At 36.4% G+C, this 24373-nt stretch overlaps 1 protein-coding gene across 44 annotated transcripts in view; it reads right to left on the bottom strand.

Moving 5' to 3' along the window:
• Positions 1–24373, bottom strand: part of SLMAP (sarcolemma associated protein) — a 151094-nt gene that overhangs the window by 39112 nt on the left and 87609 nt on the right. For 11 of the 44 annotated variants that reach the window (XM_082412190.1, XM_082412168.1, XM_082412181.1 and 8 more), the window contains exons 7-14: positions 20023–20118; positions 19690–19761; positions 17870–18010; positions 16655–16792; positions 14889–15057; positions 14753–14803; positions 14212–14262; positions 8948–9010 (exon numbers count right to left, since the gene is read on the bottom strand). In XM_082412190.1, coding sequence (XP_082268316.1) covers positions 8948–9010; positions 14212–14262; positions 14753–14803; positions 14889–15057; positions 16655–16792; positions 17870–18010; positions 19690–19761; positions 20023–20118 — 781 coding nt within the window. The remainder of the gene's footprint in view (positions 1–8947; positions 9011–14211; positions 14263–14752; positions 14804–14888; positions 15058–16654; positions 16793–17869; positions 18011–19689; positions 19762–20022; positions 20119–24373) is intronic. The other 33 variants (XM_082412208.1, XM_082412177.1, XM_082412200.1 and 30 more) reach the window with 7 other exon arrangements.

The raw sequence follows: 24373 nt of genomic DNA, 5'->3' as shown, positions 1-24373 counted from the left end.
ACAAGAAATGAGGAAAGGGCCTGTGGAGAAGGCAAAGATATGACGCCTTCCAAAAATGAGTAAGAAAAAATCAAACACAAGAGAAAAAAGGCCAAAGAACAGGAACACAGAATTCACAGGCCAAGAAATGCAAATGTCCAGTAAACATAAAAAATTCTTGGTCTACCCACTAACACAACGCCACGGCATTATTTGCCCATCAGGTTGGCAAACATTCAGTACTGGGAGGAGTGGGTAAATGAGTAATCTTGTGCCCTTTCACAGTGGAAGTGTAAATTAGTATCAATTTTTTTTTTTTAGAGGGCAATTTGGCAGGAACTATCCAAATGTTGAAAGCACATGCCCTTTGACCCCACAACCCCTCTTCTGTATATCACACTGGAAAGAGAGAGGCTTGTACAAAGATTTCCAATGCAGCACTTGTCTGTACTGGGGGAAAGCAGAATACAAATTTTTAAAGTTTGCCAAGCAAGAAAAAAGAAAGCATTAGCCTTTGAGATTTCAAAAATTCTTTTCTAATAGCATTAACTACCTGCTACACTTGAATAATTTCTAAATGTTGATGCCTAGTCTAGCTCTCTCTCTCTCACATCCCAGAACCCTAATGCCTAACTGCTTCTCAGACATCTTCACCCAGAAATCCCACAGGAACTTAATCTCACCCCTCAGAACTGCATTTATCTTCTCTTCCTTTCTCCTACATGGATCTGGTATCTCTCCTCTCCTCTTCCATAGCTCTTCATTTGTATCTCTATTAAGCTATACTGCAACTATTTATTTATGTCCACCTTTCCCAACATACTACAAACTCTTTGAGGAATATACTCATTCCTTCAAGTACTTACTATGCACCAGATACAGTACTAGGTACTCTTCATGGATTACCAAGATAAATGTGATAAATCTAGGAATTTAGGGTCTAGTGAAAGCAGGGAGGCATCTTATTAATAATTTAATTCTCAACACAATTATGTCACATAACACAGGTTCCACAAAAGCTTGTTATATGAATATAGCAAATAATGAAATAGTATAAACACAGGTTCTGAAAGCCATTCCATCTTTCTCTAGGATGTTGAAGATTGAAGTACCACCTTTAAAAAATTATAAACACACATTAGGAATAATTTATTGCTCAAAACTCTCTCACCCTTAGAACAAAATCTTAAGTCCCTACCATGATCTACAAGGTCTATAAGCCAACTATGGCCCCACAGAGCCAAATCCAGCCTTCTGCCGCCTCAGTAAATAAAGTTTTATAGGAACATAGCCAGGTCCATTCATTTACATATTGTCCATGGCTGCTTTCCACAACAATGGCAGAGTTTGGTAGCTATAACAAAGACCTTTTAACACGCAAAGCCTAAAATATTTACTATCTGGCGTTTTATTTTTTAAAGGCATTTTTATTCTATAACTCCAATTTCAGACCTGCCTTGGGTTTTCATATGGTTTCTCTCCATCTCACACACTCTTTCTGCAGACACATGTACAACTCACTCAGCTTAGTCCCAAATCTGTTCAAGTCCTACATAATACTTTTATCACTCCCTATTGTCTTATAATCTTCCATTTTTTCTTCAGCGGATTTATCACTACCTGACATATTATTAGTTTATTAGTTTTTATCTCCTCAAGAGAATGTAAATTCCATGAAGGCAAAGCTATCTTTGTCTTTGTTCATTTCTATACCTCCCAAAGCTAAAATAATGCCTGGTATATACATAGTAGATGCTGAATAAATATTTGCTGAATGAATGAATTAGGCATTTATGTTTAAAGAGTTCAAACTTGGAAAAATTATTTGAATATTTTCCTCATTCTAAAAAACTAAGGATTAAATACATATAAAAAGTTTTGAACAGTACCAGTATTAAGCTCTAGATAATAATTACCTGCTGTTATTATCACTATTGAAATTATTTAAGGTTATATTACCAATCTAGTGAATCATTAGTGGCCTGTGATTAAAGTATTAAGGAAAAGAATATGGTTTTTAAAAAAGTTTCTAACCGCTAGTTCTAAAACTTGGGGTGGAGACCTCAACTCTTTTAAGAAGTACTGAAAATCGGAGACCCCTCAGAGACAAAAAAGAACTTCCATATAATAATAACTACAGGTCTTGAAAGAACTATTTGCCTTGGCACAAATGAGAGATAGATTTTCTTTCTTTTTTTTTTTTGATGTGGACCATTTTTAAAGTCTTTATTCAATTTGTTACAATACTGCTTCTGCTTTATGTTTTGGTTTTTTGGCCGCGAGGCATGTGGGATCTTACTCCTCAACCAGGGATCGAACCCGCACCCCCTACATTGGAAGGCGAAGTCTTAACCACTGGACTGCCAGGGAAGTCCCCAAGATTTTCTTTCTTTTTTAAAACTCCCTCTTTTTGAGGGTTACTCTGGAGAGATTATTATTCATTTTCCCGTTTTAAAACCATATTTATTATTTATTATGAAACAACACTTAGAAAGGGGCATAAAACACAAAGGTACAGGTTAATAACATTTTTTTAAAGTTAATGTCTGTATGACTACTGCCCAAATTAAGAAACAGAACCTAACCACCACCTCCAAAGCCTTCCACATTTCCTTTTCCAATCAAAATCCCATGAGGTAAGCATTATCCTGACTTCTATGGTATTTAATTTCTTGCATTTCTTTATAGTCATACTACTCAAATATGTGTGACTAAATAATATAATTTTAGTGGTTTTGAACTTTATTCATCCTATATACCTCAGTGTTTTTTATCCATTTAACTACTGATGGTCTTTCGGGTTATTTCCAGTTTTGAATTACTGTGAATAATGCTGCTCCTGCGAACATTCTTGAATTGCACCTGATATACGTGTTTAGGCATTCTGTAGGGAACCTACCAAGGAAAAGAACTGATGGGTATAATAAGTTTGACATTTGAGAACCACCACCAAAGCACTTTGTTTAGTCAGAAAACATATTACAGAATTGCAAAAACTGCCAAATATTGTCAAAGACTGAATAGAAGAGAACCAAATTTATTTCTTGGCTGATAAAAATATATTATATACTATCTGTATTACTATGTGGCGCAAAATGAAAGTGAGAAACAACGCAAACAAAAGAGGCTCAAAGGGAGCACAGGTGTGCCTAGTTCTTAGCCATTTTCCTCACATGACAGCTACAACCAATTGAAAGCAGAAGATAAACGCAAACAGTACTATCAGATACTGATGTCAGTTCCCTTGGGATCTTAAACAGACAGAAAAGTAGAAGAATAAAAAAGAACTGCATAATCTGCTGTTGTAAATGCCAACCTGGAGAATATTTCTAAATCTCAAAGTTAGATTTCATTAAAAAAAAAAATGTTATGACTAGGGCATCAAAATAATGTGCTTGAGACCAAATTTTTAAAATGGCATGTATATTGGTAATTTAAAAGTTAAACAATCCCTAGATTGTTGGAAACAGATTACTTTAACAGGAGCAATAAAGCTAGATCAATTAGCTTTCACTGTCTTGAAAATGGGAATAAAAAGGAGGAAAACAAGTTACTTCAACATGAAAGCTCCCACTAACACCCTCTCCAAACTCTGCCCCACGCCCCTGCAAAAAGTCTTCTACCTTCTAGTTAACACGTATTTCTGTGTGCCAGGAATTACTTAGAGCACTTAGTAAACATTATCTCATTTAATTCTCATAATCCTATGAGGTAGGTACTACCATCCCATTTTATAAATGAGGAAATTGAGGTTTGAAGAGATCATACCACCCAGAGTCATACTGCCAATGAGGGACCAAATCAGAATTCTCATAAAGGTTCCTCTGATCCAACTCTAAACATCATAAATGAGAATGAGCTAACGTTACTTAGAAGGTCATTAAGGGAAATACAGCTAAGAAACTGAGATTAGAATTAACATCAAGGGGCTGGTAGTACAGTGGTTAAGAATCCGCCTGCCAATGCCGGGAACACTGGTTCGAGCCCTGGTCTGGGAAGATCCCACATGCCGTGGAGCAACTAAGCCCGCGAACCACAACTACTGAAGCCCACGTGCCTACAGCCCGTGCTCCGCAACAAGAGAAGCCACCGCAATGAGAAGCCCTTGCACTGCAACGAAGAGTAGCCGCCGCTTGCCCCAACTAGAGAAAGCCCGCACACGGTAACAGAGACCCAAGGCAGCCAAAAATACATAAATAGAATAAATAAGTTTATTTAAAAAAAAAAAGAATTAACATCAAGATACAACCAAAGTAAAACTTAACAATCAGCATTCAACATCAAGCCAACAATTTATTTCCCTTCAGAGAATAGCAGCTCACATAGTAGAAAGAAAGCTTTAGAACTGCACAGGGTGACTCTGAGAGGTTGCTAATGTGAATAATAGAGACTTTTTCACAAGGTTATTTGTTTCTGCAGCAAAATACTTAAAGCAATTCCTATTACAGAAGATAATCTGCCTTTCCATAAAAACAGTTCCAGAGGCTGTTTGTCTTAAAATCTAAGAATAAGGAAGAGCAAGAGAAAAAAAAAATTAGAATTCAATGAAAGATTTAAAATTCAACGAAATGAACCAATTTCCAGAATACAGAAATGGATTTTTTTTTTTAAAGGAACAGTCTATATACCAAAACACTACTGGCATGAATTTAAGACTATATTCTGTGCAGTTATACTGGAAGAAAATCTGGCAGAAATATTGGAAAGCTAGCTGACTGGGGAAATGGTTGGTACAAATCAACAACAAACAAAAGCCCTCCAATACTCTAAGAACAAAGAAATAAAAAATTAGCAACATCTAGTTTAAACTCAAGAGTTTTCCTGTAAGAGAAAGGAACCACACCAAGTGTTTTCTATTCTTTGGCATAAATAAACTGCTTTGGCTTAGAGAAATAAAAGTTTAAAAGATGAAAATTTAAAACTCTGTTTCAAGTACAATATGTAATCAGAATAAGCCTGAAATTGTTCAGAGAGGCTGATCTCATAGAGTGATGAAAAGTAAACAGTCACAAGAGCAACACTGATTCAATGCATTACTCCAAATAAGGCAATTTTTATGTGAGAGCAAAGCCCTAAGAGCACGGAGGATGGAATGAGAGAATCATACACAGATAGTGACTGTAATTTCAAAATGGGGGTGGGAGGCAGGGAGAATTTTTTTTTTAATCAGGAAAAAAAATAAGACATGAAATATTAAGAGAATTAGACTTTTGCCTAATATGATAGTAAAAATGATTAAGTCGCATAGTAAGCATGGATTAAGAATACAAAGACATGAGGTTTATTTCATAGGATTCTTAACTCCATCATCAAAAGGGAGATGCCCTTGGGGGAGTGGGCAGTTTGTCTCTACAAAGCAGACCTCAGAGGAAAGTTTCTCTGGCACCCAGACACTGCGACAAACAGTAGCAAGAGAAATCAAAGGGGCAGGCAGCAGTCCAGAGAAGGCTGTTTTTCACTCCATGCCCACCAAGTGATGGCAGGTCTCTACATCCTTAGCTTCTCTACCTTTTACGCCCTTCATCCTTTCACTCAGCATACAAGTTAATCAAGTGGCAGAATTCACAAAATATGTATGAAACAGATTTAGAGATGTACAACTTTTAACTCAGAAAGCATCTTTAGCAAGCATACAAAAGTCTCAATGTATTCATTAAAGTTTATATGGTAAACCTTGAGTGACTAAAATTTGCAGGGAACATGGTATGTGGAGTTCAGCTTAAACCAAACTTCATGCCTGAATCTCTGAAGAAGAAAATTTGCGAAAACTTTTTAGTAAGTTTTATTAAAGTTACTTGTTAATTCTAGATTTTATATGATGTATTTTTATATAGAAAATTTACTTCACAGTTCTGGAATTATGCAAAAGGTTATATTTGAATCTGTTCAAAATCCAATCTCTATGCCAGAGATTAAAAGCTTTTCTCCTAGTGACTTCCCTGGCAGTCCAGTGGTTAAGAATCTGCCTTCCAATGCAGGGGACGCGGGTTCCATCCCTGGTCGGGGAACTAAGATCCCACATGCTGCGGGGCAACTAAGCCTGCGCGCCACGACTACTGAACTCCGGCGTGTCAACTAGAGAGCCTGCGTGCTGCAAACTACAGAGCCCACGTGCTCTGGAGCCTGAGCACCACAACTAGAGAGAAGCCTGCCCGGTGCAGCGAGGAGCCCACGCGCGCAACGGAAGATCCCACGTGCCACAACTAAGACTTGATGCTGCCATAAATAAATGAATGAATGAATGAATGAATAAATATTTTTTTAAAAAAGCTTTTCGCCTAAAAGATAATTAAAAGAAACAGTCTGTTTTACCATAAAAGGAAAACAAATTGAAATGTGTTCCGACCCATTTAATTTCCTCAAAATCACCTTATAAATGGAGAGAGCCAACAACCAAATTGTCCTCTTACGGAGTCATACACATAAACTGAAAAAAAATCTGTCAATATATTTAAAATAGGCATGATGAGACTTCCCTGGTGGCACTGTGGTTAAGAATCCGCCTGCCAATGCAGAGGACACGGGTTTGAGCCATGGTCCGGGAAGATCCCACATGCTGCGGAGAAACTAAGCCCATGCGCCACAACTACTGAGTCTGCACTCCAGAGCCCACATGCCTGAGGCCCGTGCTCCGTAACAAGAGAAGCCACCGCAATGAGAAGCCCTCGCACCACAACGAAGAGTAGCCCCCGCTCTCCACAACTAGAGAAAGCCACGCACAGCAATGAAGACCCCACGCGGCCAAAAATAAATAAATTAATTAAAAAATAAAATAAAATAAAATAGGCATGATGACTCCTATGGAAGTGAACTATTTGCTTTCTAATTTTTAAAACACCAAGTGAATTTACACTATACAAGCACAGTAAATAATGAAAGCTAGGTACTTAATATTTGCTTTTTAAAAGACGAAACAAAAATATGAAGTATTACTGCTCACAGAATATACGCTTCATTGTCAAGATCATAAATCAGTTCAAGATGCCTATCAATGAAAATAATGGCAAAAAAGTTTGTGTGCTTGTCAAAAAATAATCCAAAATTGTTTCAAAAGTTCACTTGAGTAAGATTTTTGCTGAATTTGCCTAGCTTGCCATAATACTTATTATTAAGCATGACAATTTCAATAATGGCACCTTGTCATCAAACAATAAAAATGTCATAAAATAATGAAAATGAGAACAAATCAAACCAGAGGTAACCCTTACTATGCCAGCTCCAGCTATCCAAATTTAAGGAGCCAAACAGATTTGGAAAATTTGAGATACAACTCTTGCTACTTGCCACCAAAACTCAGGAACCAAACAGATTCAGGTAACAAGCTATATCCCTAAGTACCTGAATTTACAATCCAAACTTCCACTCTTTATACTTAAGAACCCAGTGGATTCAGACATCTAGGAATGCTTATATTTTATTTTTTCTGTTCTTTGGTTCACTCTTTGTCCAAAAAAACAGGGTTTTCTATTCTCATTTCCCCTCTGTGTATCACATTTAGCAATTACCCATGCCATTACATAGTCCTTGTAAACATTATTTTATTGACTAATATCCTCACTGAGGGGATTGCTGTAATTTATATAACTTCTGCTCAATCTCTGAATGTTTATTTGCCCCCATAACTATGACCCAATAAAAATCTCCAAACATCTTTTTCTTTATTTAAAACAAACATTGCTCTGTGTTAAAACTACAGCTAATTATTTTACACATTTTATAATAACACTTTAAATGATTTTTGCAAACTGTAACTTAGTAAAACATTATTTTGATAGTTCTCTGTTCTTTTTTCTTTAGGCTCAAAATATAAATCCCAAAAGCGCAAAATAAAAATAACTTATTTTAAAATGGTCACACGTAACACAACTAAGCATAAAACCCTTCTCCTAAAGATTTATATTTTAGATTACATATTCTACTTTTAGTTGGTTTCAGTGGGTACCAATTATTTTGCCCCAATCCCTGCGTCTGCTGTCTGTAAAAATGAGATTTAGTAACCAGAAGGTAACAAAAAGATGCACTAATCTTTGCTTTATGAAAAGACTGTTAAAGAACAAAGAAATGTGCCATATTTATTAAACAATTTGGCTCAAAGTAATATTAAACTTACATTCAACATTAGAGTCTCTAAAATGGACAAAAACAGAAGTTTTTCTGAAACTACTAAATGAAATTCCATGTTTCCTTAAAGCATCTCTAAGGAGTATAACATGTGATCTGTTGAGTCTGTGCCTGCTATAACTACCAGGTGTGACCCTTGCGATCCACGAACGCTCTTGAGACTGGCGGGGCGGGAGCAAAGGGTGGAAGAGCAACCACACATGCATGCACACCCATAACGTGAATTCATGAGCATAAATACTGGGGAAACCACTCATTTCAAAGAGAGAGCGAACAGGAAGAAAAAAATGCCTGACAAAGTGTGTGTCTGATAGGAAAAAGTATAGATTTCACCAAAGAATCTTTACTACACACAGTGACCTTTAATTGTTACTAAGAAACTAAGAGAATAACACAACCTTGTGATTGTTACAGGTTTAAGCAGTCACATGATTTTCAAGTAAGACGGAATACACAATTCTTTTGTTCAGAATTCAGCATTCAGAATTCTTTTGTTCTAAATCACCTCAAGAGCCAACCTGTCTATCTTTAAAATATTATTAAAATTAGCCTTGTACAACTTCCCCAGGGTAGGTAGTAGATGTCACACTGTAGGACAATCTATTACTACTTCTTCTCTAGAAAGCTCTTGCTACCCTAAGGGGTATCTCCAGATCTGAGTGTCCAAACGAAATCGCTATTTTTGTGATTTATAAATTATAAATTTTTGAAAAGAACCACTGCTCTGAAGATGGCCTTTGTGCACTTCTACCATAAACAAACACGTTGAGATGTTAATTTTTCCTCTCATTTTTCAGTTTAGACCCTGACTTCATTAAAATCAATGTGAAAAATACTCTGTACTCACTCTGGCATTCTATGAATTGATGAATAAAAGTGCAGTCCCCGCCACTCTTTGAAAGCAAGTGCTCTAATAAAGAAAGAAACACCTTTAAGGATACAGTTTTTGTTGCTGTTTTTGAAAACCAACAGCAAAGGTAGGAAAACCAAAATGTATTAACATGGGTAACTGAATAAGATTAATAAAAGTTTAATATATTTTAATACTAACAGCAGACATATTTTGGAGTTAAAGTTAAATGACTGAAAATTATAATTATATAATCTTAATCTGTACCCCAAATGGTTAGCTTTTAAAGGTGCAGTTTCTATCCAAATAGCTCAAGAAAACCATAGAAATATATTGCTTTAAAAAGCTTCTCCCACTTTTAAAATACATCTTTTTCTATGAGAGCTTAACAAATACCCTTAAATAATTTAAAAATTTTATATTTGTTCTTACTGAATTAATTTTCAAATGACTGTTCTCTAACAGTCCCCCTTCAAAGATATTCATCTTAGTTAAGAGGCAAACAGTAAATACTTTAAGAATACCATAAAATGCCTTAAAATTTTTAAGAAACTGATATAATATTTTAATTTTTCCACTTTCATTTCACTAGTAGTCTTTCCCCTTGAGTCACTTAATCTATACTTCATACACTATCAAATCATTACATTATTATCTCTGCCTAAATGATTAAAATCAATGCCCGTACATTTTAAAATAAGAGCTTGGTAAATCGTTTCGCTCAGGTCAAACAGATATTTTTTTTTTCAATAAGTAAAGAGAATCAAAACCTAACACAGTAGTTTAATAAACGTTTCAGCCCTTTTCTTACAATAAGCTTTATTTACTTTGATTCAAAGAGTTAACTTCTAAGTCTGGATAACATCCTTCAAGTACATATTTGTATCTTTCAAAACTACCAAACAGACATTGGAAGTTCAAGTGTTAAAAATATATTCCAACATGATGACTATCTAGAAGGTGTAAAAGCACAAAAACCTGTCAAAGAGGACGAGTCAGTACCACTCTGACTGTAAAAGCTTCTTTTCTCTTCCACCTGGCCTCACCCCTCATCATTTCAACTTTGCTTAAGAGGCAGGCATCTCCCACTCTGATGGCTGGACAACCTCTCTTGACACCCTTACTGATAGCCTTCTTCTTTACCTTCATATTCAAATCTCTCATTATCCTTTATCTACTTACATGGTATGCCGATATATATTTCTATATAAGTATACATACACAGTTATATATAGTTGTAACTACATATAACACATACATATATATAACTACATACAGTTATACAGAAATACAATGAAAAAGAAAAAAAAAAGGCTAACTGCAATAGAAATTAGAAATTAAAAAAAAAAATCTAATAAGTAGCATTTGCCAATTGCAGCCAAGAAATCCAAAACAGGAGTCTTCAGTTGAATAGTAATTACCAAAATAAAAAGTTGTTTACATAAATCCTATGTAAGCTATATAACATTTTCAAAACTCAAACTGTACAATATCACTGTTAAATATGAAAACTCAGTAAAACCAAATTTTAGCCTAACTAAAGGACTTTATTAAACATATTTAAAAAAATATATATTTGAAACCAAATTTCAGAGAAGCATCACAAGACTTCAGATGAAATTTATTAATGCAGGACATCCCACCATCACACACCAAGCCAAAAATCAAACTTTTTACCTACTCTGATTTTACTATTAGACTCTACATTAAAATATCTACAATACTAGTTTGGATAAAATGCAAGATTAATATAAAAAGATAAATATACATGTGACTTTCACAAAGGTTATTTCCTAAGATACATGAGAGAAAAGTCTTTCAGGTAGTACATGTAAAGGATTTGGATCATGACACTTTTAACACTTCATTACTTGAATTCAGGCCCTTGGGAATTTCACTTTGCAAAAAACTATAAAAGATGTCACTGATAATCCAAACCAAGAATCAAGAATCAGATACTGAAAGTGCCGGGGCGGGGGAGGGGGTGTGTCCTATGATACCAAATAGAGCTGTAGGAATGTAAAGAAAAAGCAGATACAGAAACATAATAGAGAATCATGACACTTAAAATGTGTTTTATTTATACATGAGTTACCTATGGGTTTTGATTTTTTTATACCTGTGTTGTCCAATACAGTAGCCATTAGCCACATGTGGCCACTGAGCCCTTAAAACGTTGTTAGTTTGAATTGAGATGTGTTGTCAGTGTAAATTAAATATATACTGATTTCAAAGACTTACTAAGGAAAAAAGAATGTGAAATCCTCATTTGTAATCTTTTAATATTGATTACATATTGAAATAATATTTTGGATATAGTGGGTTAAAGTAAATATATTATTAAATACATTATTAAAAATTTACCTATTTCTTTTTATAATTTTAATGTGGCTACCAGAAAATTTTAAGTTATGTGTGTGGCTCTCAGAATAGTTCTATTAGACAGAGCTTTTCTATACCTTCTAAGATATATTTAAAATATGCTTATAACATTTTAAAAATTACAGTACAAAACTGTGCTTATAGCAGCTACTTTAGATTTAAGTAATCTCAAAAATGGGATTTAGTGGAGAAGTATTATTAATCTTAATTTCTCCAGACATTTTTGAAATATTCTCTTACAACCATACTTGGTTCTCACTCTATTTAAAGAGTAGTTTTAGTTAAAATCATATCTGATAGCACATTATGATTGTGGACTTTGGCAATATTTGAATACTTGATAATTGGTTTCTTACTATATCATAAACGATTCAGAATAGACCTATCTTATTCCAAAATCCACTTTGTAACTAAATCCAGTGTATGAATCTTTTGTGCACATCCGGATATTTACTACTCAGTTTCTTTAAAGACATTCTATTAGTCACTCTCACACTACTCAATTTAGCACTACCAAAAAAACAAATACCAGCAAGGGGAAAATAATCATAGCAAGGAGCACCCTAAAGTGTCCGAAATATCTTATTCAGTGTTTTTTTTTTTTTTGGGGGGGGTGCTGCATTGGGTCTTTGTTGCTGCCCTCAGGTTTTCTCTAGTTGCAGTGAGCGGGAGCTACTCTTCGTTGCAGTGCACGGGTTTCTCATCGCAGTGGCTTCTCTTGTTGTGGAGCATGGGCTCTAGGCATGGGCTTCAGTAGTTGCAGCACGTGGGCTCAGTAGTTGTGGCGCACGGGTTTAGTTGCTCTGTGGCACGTGGGATCTTCCAGGACCAGGGATCTAATCCGTGTCCCCTGTATTGGCAGGCAGATTCTTAACCACTGCACCACCAGGGAAGTCCCCTTATTCAGTTTTAAATCAAGGAGCTGTCTACAACTATTCTCATCTTAATCAACTGGAATTGGCAAAAGATTTTAAGCAGTAATTTGACAATTCTAAATAGTATAAAGATGGTTCAATGTATATAAAAAGATTTTTTTTTAAAAAAAATAAATATATTTATTATTTATTTTTGGCTGCATTGGGTCTTTGTCGCCGTGCAGGCTTTCTCTAGTTGCCACGAGCCGGGGCTACTCTTCATTGTGGTGCGCAGGCTTCTCATTGTGGTGGCTTCTCTTGTTGCGGAGCACAGGCTCTAGGAGCACGGGCTTAGTTGCTCCGCGGCATGTGGGATCTTCCCGGGTCAGGGCTCGAGCCCGTGTCCCCTGCATTGGCAGGTGGATTATTAACCACTGCGCCACCAGGGAAGTCCCCTTATTCAGTTTTAAATCAAGGAGCTGTCTACAACTATTCTCATATAAATCAACTGGAATTGGCAAAAAATTTCAAGCAGTAATTTGACAATTCTAAATGGTATAAAGATGGGTCAGTGCATATAAAAAGATTCTTAACTGAAGGAATAGAATGTTCCCAGCTCGAGTTAACACTAACATTATCCATGAATACATGCTCAAGTCAAAAGGGTGATGGATTTGAATAAGAAGTGTACATGCCAGAAAGAGAAAATAGGGCAAAATAATGACAAGAGAAAAATATAAATTCATTTAAGAATGAGAAGCTTTTAGAAGATGAGGATTAAGTCTTTTTACATGTTTGCTAAATATACTTCAGTAATAGTGGTGCAATGAATATAAACTACACCTTTAAAAAGTCTCAAATTGAAACTCAAACTGAAATTTTAAAATGTCAATGTATTTCACAAAACATACATAAAATAGTCAAATAACAATGATTAATGAAACATTTTTAAAATTTAGAGTTTCAAGATTTGTTATATACAGAGTATTTAGCTCTTGACCTTGTGGCTCACATATACATGATTACCTGAGCCTATTATCCAGTTCTTGATTAAAAACCAACCAACCAAACTGAATCAAAACAAACCAAAAAAGCACCTCCTAACTTTATCAGAGTTCGGTTGCTGCCCAAGAACTATAAAGATATCCCCTGATACATGGAAAAAGTATTTAGTAAGAAATTCTTGGGTATCGACCTTGATGTCTTCCACCAACTTCTGTAAAAAAACTGAGTTGAGAGGCACGTATATTTGTAAACACAGAAAACAGTTTTATTCATTTTGTACTCTAAGCAACCAATGCAGAATTTGGCATATAGTTGGTGCTCAATTAATGCTGGGTGAATGGGGTGGGGAGGAGGAATCTTCATGACTGAAGGAATATAGAAACCATTGAGTAGAAACCCCATGTTGCAGTAAGAAAACCAACAGAGGCTGTACATTTTTGGCAAGAGATAACCCAAGCTATCCAGAAAGAAGGGTCATGTATCAAGAACAAATAAAGAATTTTTCAGATGGCAGAAATGACTGACCCTGTTATCTCTGATTGATGAAACAGACGGATAAAGAGAGCAATTTCTATGACACGTCCAAAGGCTCACTGGCCTCTGAAGTAAACTCTTGGCCAGGAAGGGGGCAGGGGGTGCACAAACATTAAAAAATGGCGGCCAATTATCCCCAGGAAGCGGTATTTGATGGAAGAAACTGGTAGTATCGTCTTTGAAAATATAGTGGGGGAAAAAGGCTATACTATGTTATATAAGCCAGTACTAAAGTTGAACATTATCATTTTCTTGTTATTTGAATAATTGAAATTTCCATATAACAAGGGATATCTAACCATAGATCACAGAATTAAGAATTACAAAATAAAGGGAAGCTTGATTTTTAAAAGATGGGATTTAATAGTCAATGAGCAGCATGCTTTTCATTCCAAACGCTTAAAACCTAAAAACCCTGACTTCTCTATCCTCCTTAAATAGTAAAAGGATATCATGAAAAAAAAATATTTAAGTTTTTTACACTACCTTTTTCTGCGCTCCCATTTATTTTAGGTAAGAAGTCATCAACTTGTATCCCTAGGATTAAGACAGTGTATCATTGCCTGATCAAAGAAAGTATTACTTAAAACTGGTCTCAAGTGTAACCATGGCATTTTGTATCCCTACTTACATTAAGACTGATAGAACACTTTAAATTTATTTTTACAAGAAGGGTTCAACTTGCCATTTTCTATCATCTCAGAGAAAACCTACAACTGCTTAGTAAGCTGCCAGTGAACCTCAAAAGAAAAAGGATCCTGCTGTTGATGTGTTTTTCTTATTTAAATATCTCTAAGCAGACCGTCTCAGAGGTAGAAATTTCATTCATCTCAAGGACTGAACAATGGTGCCCACTGGTGGCAATCAAGCATATTTTTAAAGGAAATTTTCTGAAAGAGGGTAGATACTTTACACCTAATACGTAAAACACCCTTCTTAAAGAAATAAGTACCCAATGTGAGATAATAAACATCAAAAATTTAATAATAAAAATTCGGCTTTAAGTAAGAAATTTGGTGACACCTACCTAAGCTGCTGCATTCTTTAAGAGTTTTCTCTTGAAGATGTTCTAACCGTACTGTAAATAAAAGTCCAAGAAAAAGATATTTCACAGATAAAAAGAAAAAATCAAATCAAATCAATTTCTGGATTAGCTAACTTACCTTGTAAAGCTGTTAGCCTTTCATTGGTGAAGTCATTATCAGCTTGCAAAGCTTCTATTTTTGCCTGGAGCTCCTGTTCTTTTTCTTCCATTTCATCTATTTTATGTTGTAATTCTTTTTTCTCAGCTTGTCCCTTCTGTTGGATTTCCTCTTGTTTTCCCTCTGCTACCTGTTGAAAAAGAAAAAGAAAATTCAGCTGTTTTAATAAAATCGAACCTTGATTTAAGAGGTCTAAAGCAGGACTGCTTTTATTCACATAAACTTCTAAAGAGAATATTCTATATTATAGAACATATCTGTAAATGTCAAAATGATGTCAAAAGTGATATGCACTGTGTCATGCCTCCATATCACCTAGGAGAGAAAAACTTGTAGCAAGCAAGCAAACTCAATACATACGGAGATTATAGGGGTCAAAATGAAAAACACATTTTTGAAGAGGGAAGTAATGGTTTTCCCTGAAATTACTATTGTTCCAATTAGTTTGTAAGTTCTAAAATGTAACTTATTCTGAAATTTTAAACAAAATTACCTTTAGCTAAAGGAATGATGATTACAAGCACTTTTTTAAATGACCTCTTTTTAACAAGTCCAATATTTAAAGCTATTATAGGTTAACCAATCACACAAAGGGGAGGTACGCTCTGGTCTTCTCTAACAAATGTGTATCTTCTAGCCACTCAATCCATGGTTTGAATTATATAAAGATGCGTCTTCACAAACTCAGTTCTAACATTTTACAGCAGTAGTCCCCAACGTTTTTTTTTAAAAAAAAAGCATTTTTAAAAATTTATTTATTTTTATTATTAATTAATTAATTTATTTTTGGTTGCACCGGGTCTTATTTGCAGCACGTGTGCTCCTTAGTTGCGGCCATGGGCTCCTTAATTGTGGCATGCAAACTCTTAGTTGTGGCATGCATGTGGGATCTAGTTCCCTGACCAGGGATCGAACCTGCGTCCCCTGCATTGGAAGGTGGATTCTTAACCACTGTGCCACCAGGGAAGTCCCAGTCCCCAACCTTTTTGGCACCAGGGACCAGTTTTGTGGAAGACCATTTTTCAACAGATGGGGGGGATAGGGATGGTTCAGGTGGTAATGTGAGCGATGGGGGGGATGGTTCAGGTGGTAATGTGAGCGATGGGCAGCGGTAGATGAAGTTTCGCTCACTCGCTCGCCCACCACTCATCTCCTGCTGTGCCGCCCAGTTCCTAACAGGCCGCGGACCATTAGTGGTCTGCGGTCCGCGGGTTGGGGACCCCTGTTTTACAGGACCAACTTGGCATTACCTATGGTCTGGTCTGTCCTCATCCTAAATGTCCTACAGCTACAAGGAGATGCAGCTGAAGCAAAGCCAATGGCCTCCTTGGAAGGAATCACTCCAAGGTTCCCTCTGGGCTTGTACTAGCACTAACATAGCTGGGCCCTGATTTTGGGACACCCGAAAGATAAGCAGATTCCAGTTTTTCAAAAGTCTAAAATAAATATCTTGGGTTTTGCCGACTCTCATCTATTTCCTGTTACATATTTTAAAATGCCTATTATGAAGTACTATTTATTTCCATCCAGAGGAAATATGTCAGCTTTTACAAACTTTCAGTTATCTGTGGTAAGGGTGTTTGGGCTAAATGGCACCTGATTTTTACTATAACTTTAAACCATTACCAAATTTTACATCAACAACTATTCAGCAATAACTAACTCTTAAGCTATCCAGTGTATTAGGGACGATTAATTTACATACTTCTAGGTTGAGAAATACCTACCTTTAATTTATCAGATAAATCTTTAATCTCATTAACTGCTCCATTATATTTATTGGCTAATTCTCTTAATTCTTCCTGAGTCCGTTCATTCATTTCTTTCAGGTGGGTACATTCATCTTCAGTATTACTCAGACTTCGCTGTAATTCAAATTTACAGGCAATTGATTTAGCATAAATGCACATTCTAAATTCAATTTATAGAAAGTCTAACTCTATGGGCTGTTCTAAATCAGCATCTACCTTGGACTTTATATAAAGCTGAGTTAAGTAACATAAGAATTTCAATTTACTTCAGGTACATGCTAAAACAGAAAATACCAAGAATTTGGAAAAACAAAAAACAGGGGGAGGGAGAAAAGGACAATACTTTATATAATTACACTTTTTAAAGGCCATTGGTTATGAGTTTTAGCCTTGAAAATATTTTAAGCCTATCAATTCCTGAAAGCAAGTTTAATAATGTGCACAGAATCAATTTAATAAAATTAGAAGACAATTAGCAATTTTCTTTCCTTGCATATCATATTAATGACATGACAGTGAATCAGTCACTTTGGGATGGGGCTATTATAGAAACTATCCTTATATTAAAATATGTTTACTACTTAGCTTACAATGGACATTTTAACTAAATCCAGTAACATGTAACTTCTGTGGTAATTTTCCAGTAGTTCAAAAGAATAACCCATATTATCAATTATGTTGTTTTAAAGCAATGAGAATCACATTTTGATTATTCCTAAAAGACCTAGAAAGGACCTCAGAGATAATTTCCCCTGTGAACCTCCAAACAGGCACAATTTTCCTCTCTGGAGGATGGGTAAAGTAAGAATAGCGGCGTTGCTCTCTACCTTACACTGACTATCCTCAACTGCAAGAAAAACAAAACTATGTGAAATGAGATCAATTCCCTGGCACATATCGTGGTCCATTGTGTGGAGGCTGAATCCTAACTGAAGTGCAAATAGTAAAATTCCCTGGTTAGGCTTTTATTTCCTCAACCACTGACTAGAGACCATAAGCACCAGAACTCACAGGGTTATGTTGAGAATTCCTGACAATGAAAACAGCACACTGCTCCTTCCCACCAGACAGACAGGAAAAATTTTCTAGCTATATAATAATACCCAAGTTTGAAATGTCCTGAAATGCTAGCACTTTTAGGCTAAAATTTTAAAATCATAGTACTATTTAGTATTTGTTAAATTTAAATACCTCAACTTCTGAAAGTTTTCTAACCACTTCAATTTTCTCCTGAAGAACCCGCCTCAGGGACTCTTTGGCTGTCGTCTCATAGTTGTGTTTATCCTCCTGTAATGCTATAAGTTCCTTCCGTAAACTATCTTCTGTTTGATTCTAGGATTAAAAAATATTTATAATTATAGCCAAGTTATTTTTTTAAAGTATTTACCATTTGAAAAAAACAACACATTGTGATGCTCTTTGAGTTCCATATTAAGGTACCTCCAAACACAAATTATGTTGACTCTGTATTAATTGAAGCTGTATTTAAAAGCTGCAGTAATAAATTATGCCTTCATAAATATATTAATCACACTTCCAACAGAAAAAAAAAAGGTCGAAATAAACTGAAAATTTCTCTCAAGTATACAAAATGAATGAACTCTTCTACTTGTCATATTCTCTGAAAGCCACAACATTTACATTTATGGGCAAAAATAATCTCTTACCTCTAAAGGGGCCAAGCGTTTTAAAATAATAACTAAACCAAAAGGAATAACAGCACCCTGAGGAAAAAGCTGATTCCACGGCTAAGGCAGGAAAATGTACAAGATGAGTCTGGACTATCTTGTCTGATATGACAGCAGGAAGCTATCAAAGTCTACCAGGGTTCTACCAAAAGAACTCAGGTGCCAACCTGAAGAAGTTCCCGTAGACCAAAGGTGGGATAACTGGGAATCAATAAGGAAAACAAATGAAATAGGTTTATACACATGAAATATATTTAAATCTAAGTTGGGGGAAAAAAAATACTTCATTGGTCCTTCTTTGGTGGATGAAAAGGAACCAAACCATTATTCTGAAATCCAGTAAATAAAGGGAGAAAATCATTTATCCTGCTTTGCCTAAAGAAAATGTATCTCAGGATAACAAAATGGTTTATGCGGGGAAGTTTCTCTTTATAGAAGTAACTCAGCTAGTAAATGAAGGAAAGATAGAATTACAACATCACCATTTTTTTTTTTTTTTTTTTTTTTTTATAAATTTATTTATTTATTTATTTATATTTGGCTGTGTTGGGTCTCCGTTTCTGTGCGAGGGCTTTCTCTAGTTGCAGCAAGTGGGGGCCACTCTTCATCGCGGTGCGCGGGCCTGCCACTGTCACGGCCTCTCTTGTTGTGGAGCACAGGCTCCAGACGCGCAGGCTCAGTAGTTGTGACTCACGGGCCCAGTTGCTCCGCGGCATGTGGGATCTTCCCAGACCAGGGCTCGAACCCGTGTCCCCTGCATTGGCAGGCGGACTCTCAACCACTGCGCCACCAGGGAAGCCCCAACATCACCATTTTTGCAACCCTTAATAAAAGAATGGATCTAGGAAAGGATAATCAAAGACTGCTAATATCTCAAAAAGAAAGACAACTAGACACTATGGTGCTTCCTGGTGAAAGTACACAATATTATCCACGAAGTGTTGTTGAAAGAAAAAAAATTTGAGCCTACATCAGAGTTGATCTAAATCTCTAGATCAAACTACGAATTTATGGTGTGGAAGGAGGAGCTAGAAGAATGTTTAAATATCAATCCAGATTGAGGGAAATTATACAGAACAAATGACCCAGTTTCTCCAACAAATATCAACTATGATAGAAAAAAGAGAGAGCTGTACATGGGTATTCACTATACAGTTCTTTCCATTTACATGTATGTCTGAAATTTCCCATAATGATAGAAGATTAAAAAGAATGGTGAAAATGTATAAACGTTTTTGCATGTATTCAAAATGACAGTCAAAGACATGAAGCCACATAAAAAAACTATGCATTCTTCTTTATGTACTTGAGATTAATACTTACTTTGGAGCAAGCCTGTAATTGGTTTCCCATAACCTCTAACCGTGATAAGAGTCTATCTTCATCTATTAAAGCCTGTTGAAGAAAAATTAAATATCAATAAAATCCCAGAGTAATAAAAAAAAATATATATCAAAAAGGTTGCTACTGCCAGAAAAGATCTAAAATCATAACGTTGACCAACATCCACTGTAAAATGCTAAATTTTCATTATTTGTTCATTAGGAAATAACTTTGCCTTTGCTTGCCACGAAATTTTAGTTTTAGCTTAATCCGCAGCTAAGGGATATTAAACTGTGCTTAAATGCTTCTTGAATATAAAGACAACTGGAATACCTGCCAACTGGTATCTGAAGCCTCTTGGGTGATGGCTAGTAGCCGCTGAAGCGTGGCTAACTTCTGTTCCAACATCTGTTCCCGATGTAAGGCTTCCTAATATTATAAATCACAAAAGAAATTCTAATAAACTCAGCATGATACCTTTGAAGAGTAATCAATTTTTAGCACATTCTGAAAATAGTCTCATATTACATCCCACAGTGTGTCTTACTTTCAAATCTGATAAATCTACTTTGTGAAATATATTCAGGCCGCATCATTATAGCCTCATTTGTTGAGCTGTAAGGAGTGTTATTAGGGGTGCTCTAGCTGCAACTTCCCCTACAACAAAAAACAGGTCATCTGTTTTTGTTTTTCTACTTGTAATTAATAAGAGTTTAAAAAACCAAAAACCTAGAGTAGAAAATTTGACAAATGTTTTAACCCTACATTTTATATATACACATTTAAAAGATATATATGTGTGTGTGTGTGTATATGTGTGTGTGTGTGTGTGTGTGTGTGTGTGTGTATATATATATATATATATATATGGCGAGAGAGAGAGAGGGCGAGGTGAGAACAAACTCATTCCAAACTAAATCCAAACAATCTGGTTAGCAGCAAAGATACTTCCTAATGGCTTAGCTACATCAGTAGACATCTACAAAAGAAATAACTTTTAATTTTTCCTTTTAAAAATGTTATATAAATATAAACACAGTGTTATAGATATATAAAAAGAGAGAGACTGCTTTATTCTCACAGTCTACTCCATTTTCAGGTGTTCTAATTCCCCCTGTGACTGTAAAACACTTAGCCGTAGTCGAATATGCCAAATATAAGTAAGAGTCCACCCAGTGTTAGTTCAATGTAATTAAGGGGTCAAGGAGTTATATAACTATTTGGTAGCTCCAAAGTAATATTTTTACAGAGAAAGACACTGGCAAGCAAAGCCTTATCTCTAGGTCACTTGTTAAAATTTGATAGCTGTTAAGAGGGTCTCCATCACTGGAAGTCAAGGTGAAAATGCTCACACAGCATTCAGTTGCGGTTTTGGCACATCTTTAAATTCACTTTCTTCTATTTCTGTCATTATCCAAAGAAGAACATTTACTACCATAATACCTCTGAGGCACCTCAACTGAGAAGTATATACTTCAAACACAGTATTTGAGGTTTAAAGCGTTCATTTGTTGCTCTCCACATCCTTGATAAATAATGAGGGAAAATTTGGTCTAATTAGAGTTAGAGGTACTGCTTTTTTAAAAAAAAATAAATTTATTTATTTTATTTATTTATTATTTTTGGCTGCGCTGGGTCTTAGTTGCTGTGCACGGGCTTGCAATTCTTCGTTACAGTGTGCGGGCTTCTCACTGTGGTGGCTTCTCTTGTTGCGGAGCACAGGCTCTAGGCGCGCAGGCTTCAGTAGTTGTGGCTCGCGGGCTTCAGTAGTTGTGGCTCGTGGGCTCTAGAGCGCAGGCTCAGTCGTTGTGGTGCACGGGCTTAGTTGCTCCACGGCATGTGGGATCTTCCCGGACCAGGGCTCGAACCCATGTCCCCTGCATTGGCAGGCGGATTCTTAACCACTGCGCCACCAGGGAAGCCCCAGAGGTACTGCTTTTTAATATAACTCTAAAAAGTACAGATTAAGGAATCTAATAAAAGTCATTCTGCCTCAGAACACACATTAAAACACAGCTTACACTTAAAAGGGACTAGGTGCCAAGTTTATTTTAAACTTCTAAAACATTCCTAATAGTCAGGAAGTTACACTAATGCTGCAAAAAGTTTTACCTAAAAACAAAACCACCAAACAACCACTACTTCCACTAGATGGTGTAATTTCTCCTTTTTTACTCAATTCCATTTAGAGTTTCATAACTCCATGAACCACATCCTAACAGAAATCTAACACTTCCAGGAACGGGCTTTTAGTTCTAAGGCATGAAATGCATCTATTTCAGTTTTTATTCAAAAGGTTTACAACTTATATTAGAACTTCAGCAATTCAAAAAGACGGATACAGAAAAGACAATCCAGTATAATTTTCCCTCAAAGAATTAGAAAAAGAACAGTGAAAGATTATGCCATTATGAATATTCAAAGAACTGACAAGAAAGTTGGAAAGAGTACTGGAGTGAGTCAGAACATTAGATTCACAGGCCACGATGACTAGTAACTCTAGTATATAGCCCTGGGAAATCATTTTACCACATTTCTCATATGAAAAGTGAAGGTTAGACCAGATTAATCTCAAAGTTTTCTTCTACCTCTAAAAATAAGAGAGACTAGGCTTCCCTGGTGGCGCAGTGGTTGAGAATCCGCCTGCCAATGCAGGGGACACGGCTTCGAGCCCTGGTCCGGGAAGATCCCACATGCCGCGGAGCAACTAAGCCCATGCACCACAACGACTGAGTCCACGCGCCACAACTACTGAGCCTGCGTGCCACAACTACTAGCGCCCGTGCGCCTAGAGTCCATGCTCTGCAACAAGAGAAGCCACCGCAATGAGAAGCCCGCGCACCACAATGAAGAGCAGCCCCCGCTCACCGCAACCAGAGAAAGCCCACACACAGCACTGAAGACCCAATGCAGCCAAAAATAAATAAATAAAATAAATAAATTTTTAAAAAAATGAGAGATCTAGGTTAATTAATGTGACTTCCTACTGAATGGTAAACACCTACTAACATTTACAGCATACGCTCTATGTGCCAGGCACTGTTCTAAGTGCTTTACATGTATTAATTCTTTTTTTTGTTTGTTTTGTTTTGAATATTTATTTATTTGCGCTGGGTCTTAGTTGTGGCACACAGGGATCTTCGTTGCGGCATGTGGGATCTAGTTCCCTGACCTGGGCCTCCTGCATTGGGAGCTCGGGGTCTTAACCACTGGACCACCAGGGAAGTCCCTTGCAGCTTGTGGGATTTCAGTTCCCCAAGCAGGGATCAAACCCGGGCCCTCGGCAGTGAAATCACCGAGTGCTAACCACTGGACTGCCAGGGAATTCCCTGCATTAATTCATTTATTCTTTACAATTCTGTGAGGTAAGTGCTATTATTATACACATATCATAGATGAGGAAAATGAGGCACAAACAACTTTCCCAACAGGTCAGAAGTTAAAGCCAAAGATCAAATCCAGGGAATTCTGGCTAGAGTCTACCTACGTTCGTAAATACTCTACTAAACTGCAAGCGTGTAAAACCACTTTTCAATCCACCATCACATTATGCCCAGTGGAATATAAGATCTGATTAATACGTTGATAATTTTCACAGATGTGTACATTCTTAACTGAGGTAGAACTGCTCTTAGTGATTGACCTATAAAAGAATGTAGGGACACAGGATCACTGGTTTGGTCCTACCATTTTAAACAAAAAGCAACTGAAGACCTACATATGTAAACTGACTCACCCAAGGTCACAGAACTCATTGAGTAGGAGCCAAGATAAAAACCTCAATCTCTAAACTCCTGATTCAGGGTTTTCCTTAATCATGCTCCCTCACTAGAATAATAAGAACCATAATCCGGTCTAAATCTACCAAACTCAGAAAAAAAAAAAAAAAAAAAAAAAGAAAGAACAACCACTTGTTTTCTTTTTAGAGATCTGTATGGCTCTTTAAATACGGCATTAACTTCTTCAGGAGCCCATTCTAAGTATCTGCCCTACCAAGAGATCTTTCTACAGATTGAGCAGCACAGAACAGTAGTTAAGAGAGAGACTCTGAGGTCTGACTTGTCTGGGTTCAAATCCCAGCTCAACCACAGAACTTGGTGTGTGATATTGTGCAAACTATTTAAACTTCGTGTCCCTCAGTTACTCCAACTATAAAAATGGGAATAAAATATGTACCTCACAGGAATTTTGTGAGGATTAAATGAATTAATATAGGTAAAGTGCTAAAGTCTGCTAGAGTCTGGCATATAGTAAGTGCTACATAATTATTTGCTATTAATAGTTAATATTTTAATAGTTCATATTATTTGCTATTATAGCTATTAATAGCAACCAAAATCTCTCCGGATTTAATTTTATTTAAAAGTCACCTTTGGGGCTTCCCTGGTGGCGCAGTGGTTGAGCGTCTGCCTGCCAATGCAGGGGACACGAGTTCGAGCCCCGGTCTGGGAGGATCCCACATGCCGCGGAGCAACTAGGCCCGTGAGCCACAACTACTGAGCCTGCGCGTCTGGAGCCTGTGCTCCGCAACAAGAGAGGCCGCGACAGTGAGAGGCCCACGCACGGTGATGAAGAGTGGCCCCCACTCACCACAACTAGAGAAAGCCCTCGCACAGAAACGAAGACCCAACACAGCCAAAAATTAAATAAATAAATTAATTAATTAATTAATTAATTTTTAAAA

Source organism: Balaenoptera physalus (genome assembly GCF_965194825.1).
Source record: "Balaenoptera physalus genome assembly, chromosome: 11".
NCBI lineage: Eukaryota > Metazoa > Chordata > Mammalia > Artiodactyla > Balaenopteridae > Balaenoptera > Balaenoptera physalus.
This window is presented reverse-complemented; position numbering and strand designations above follow the sequence as displayed.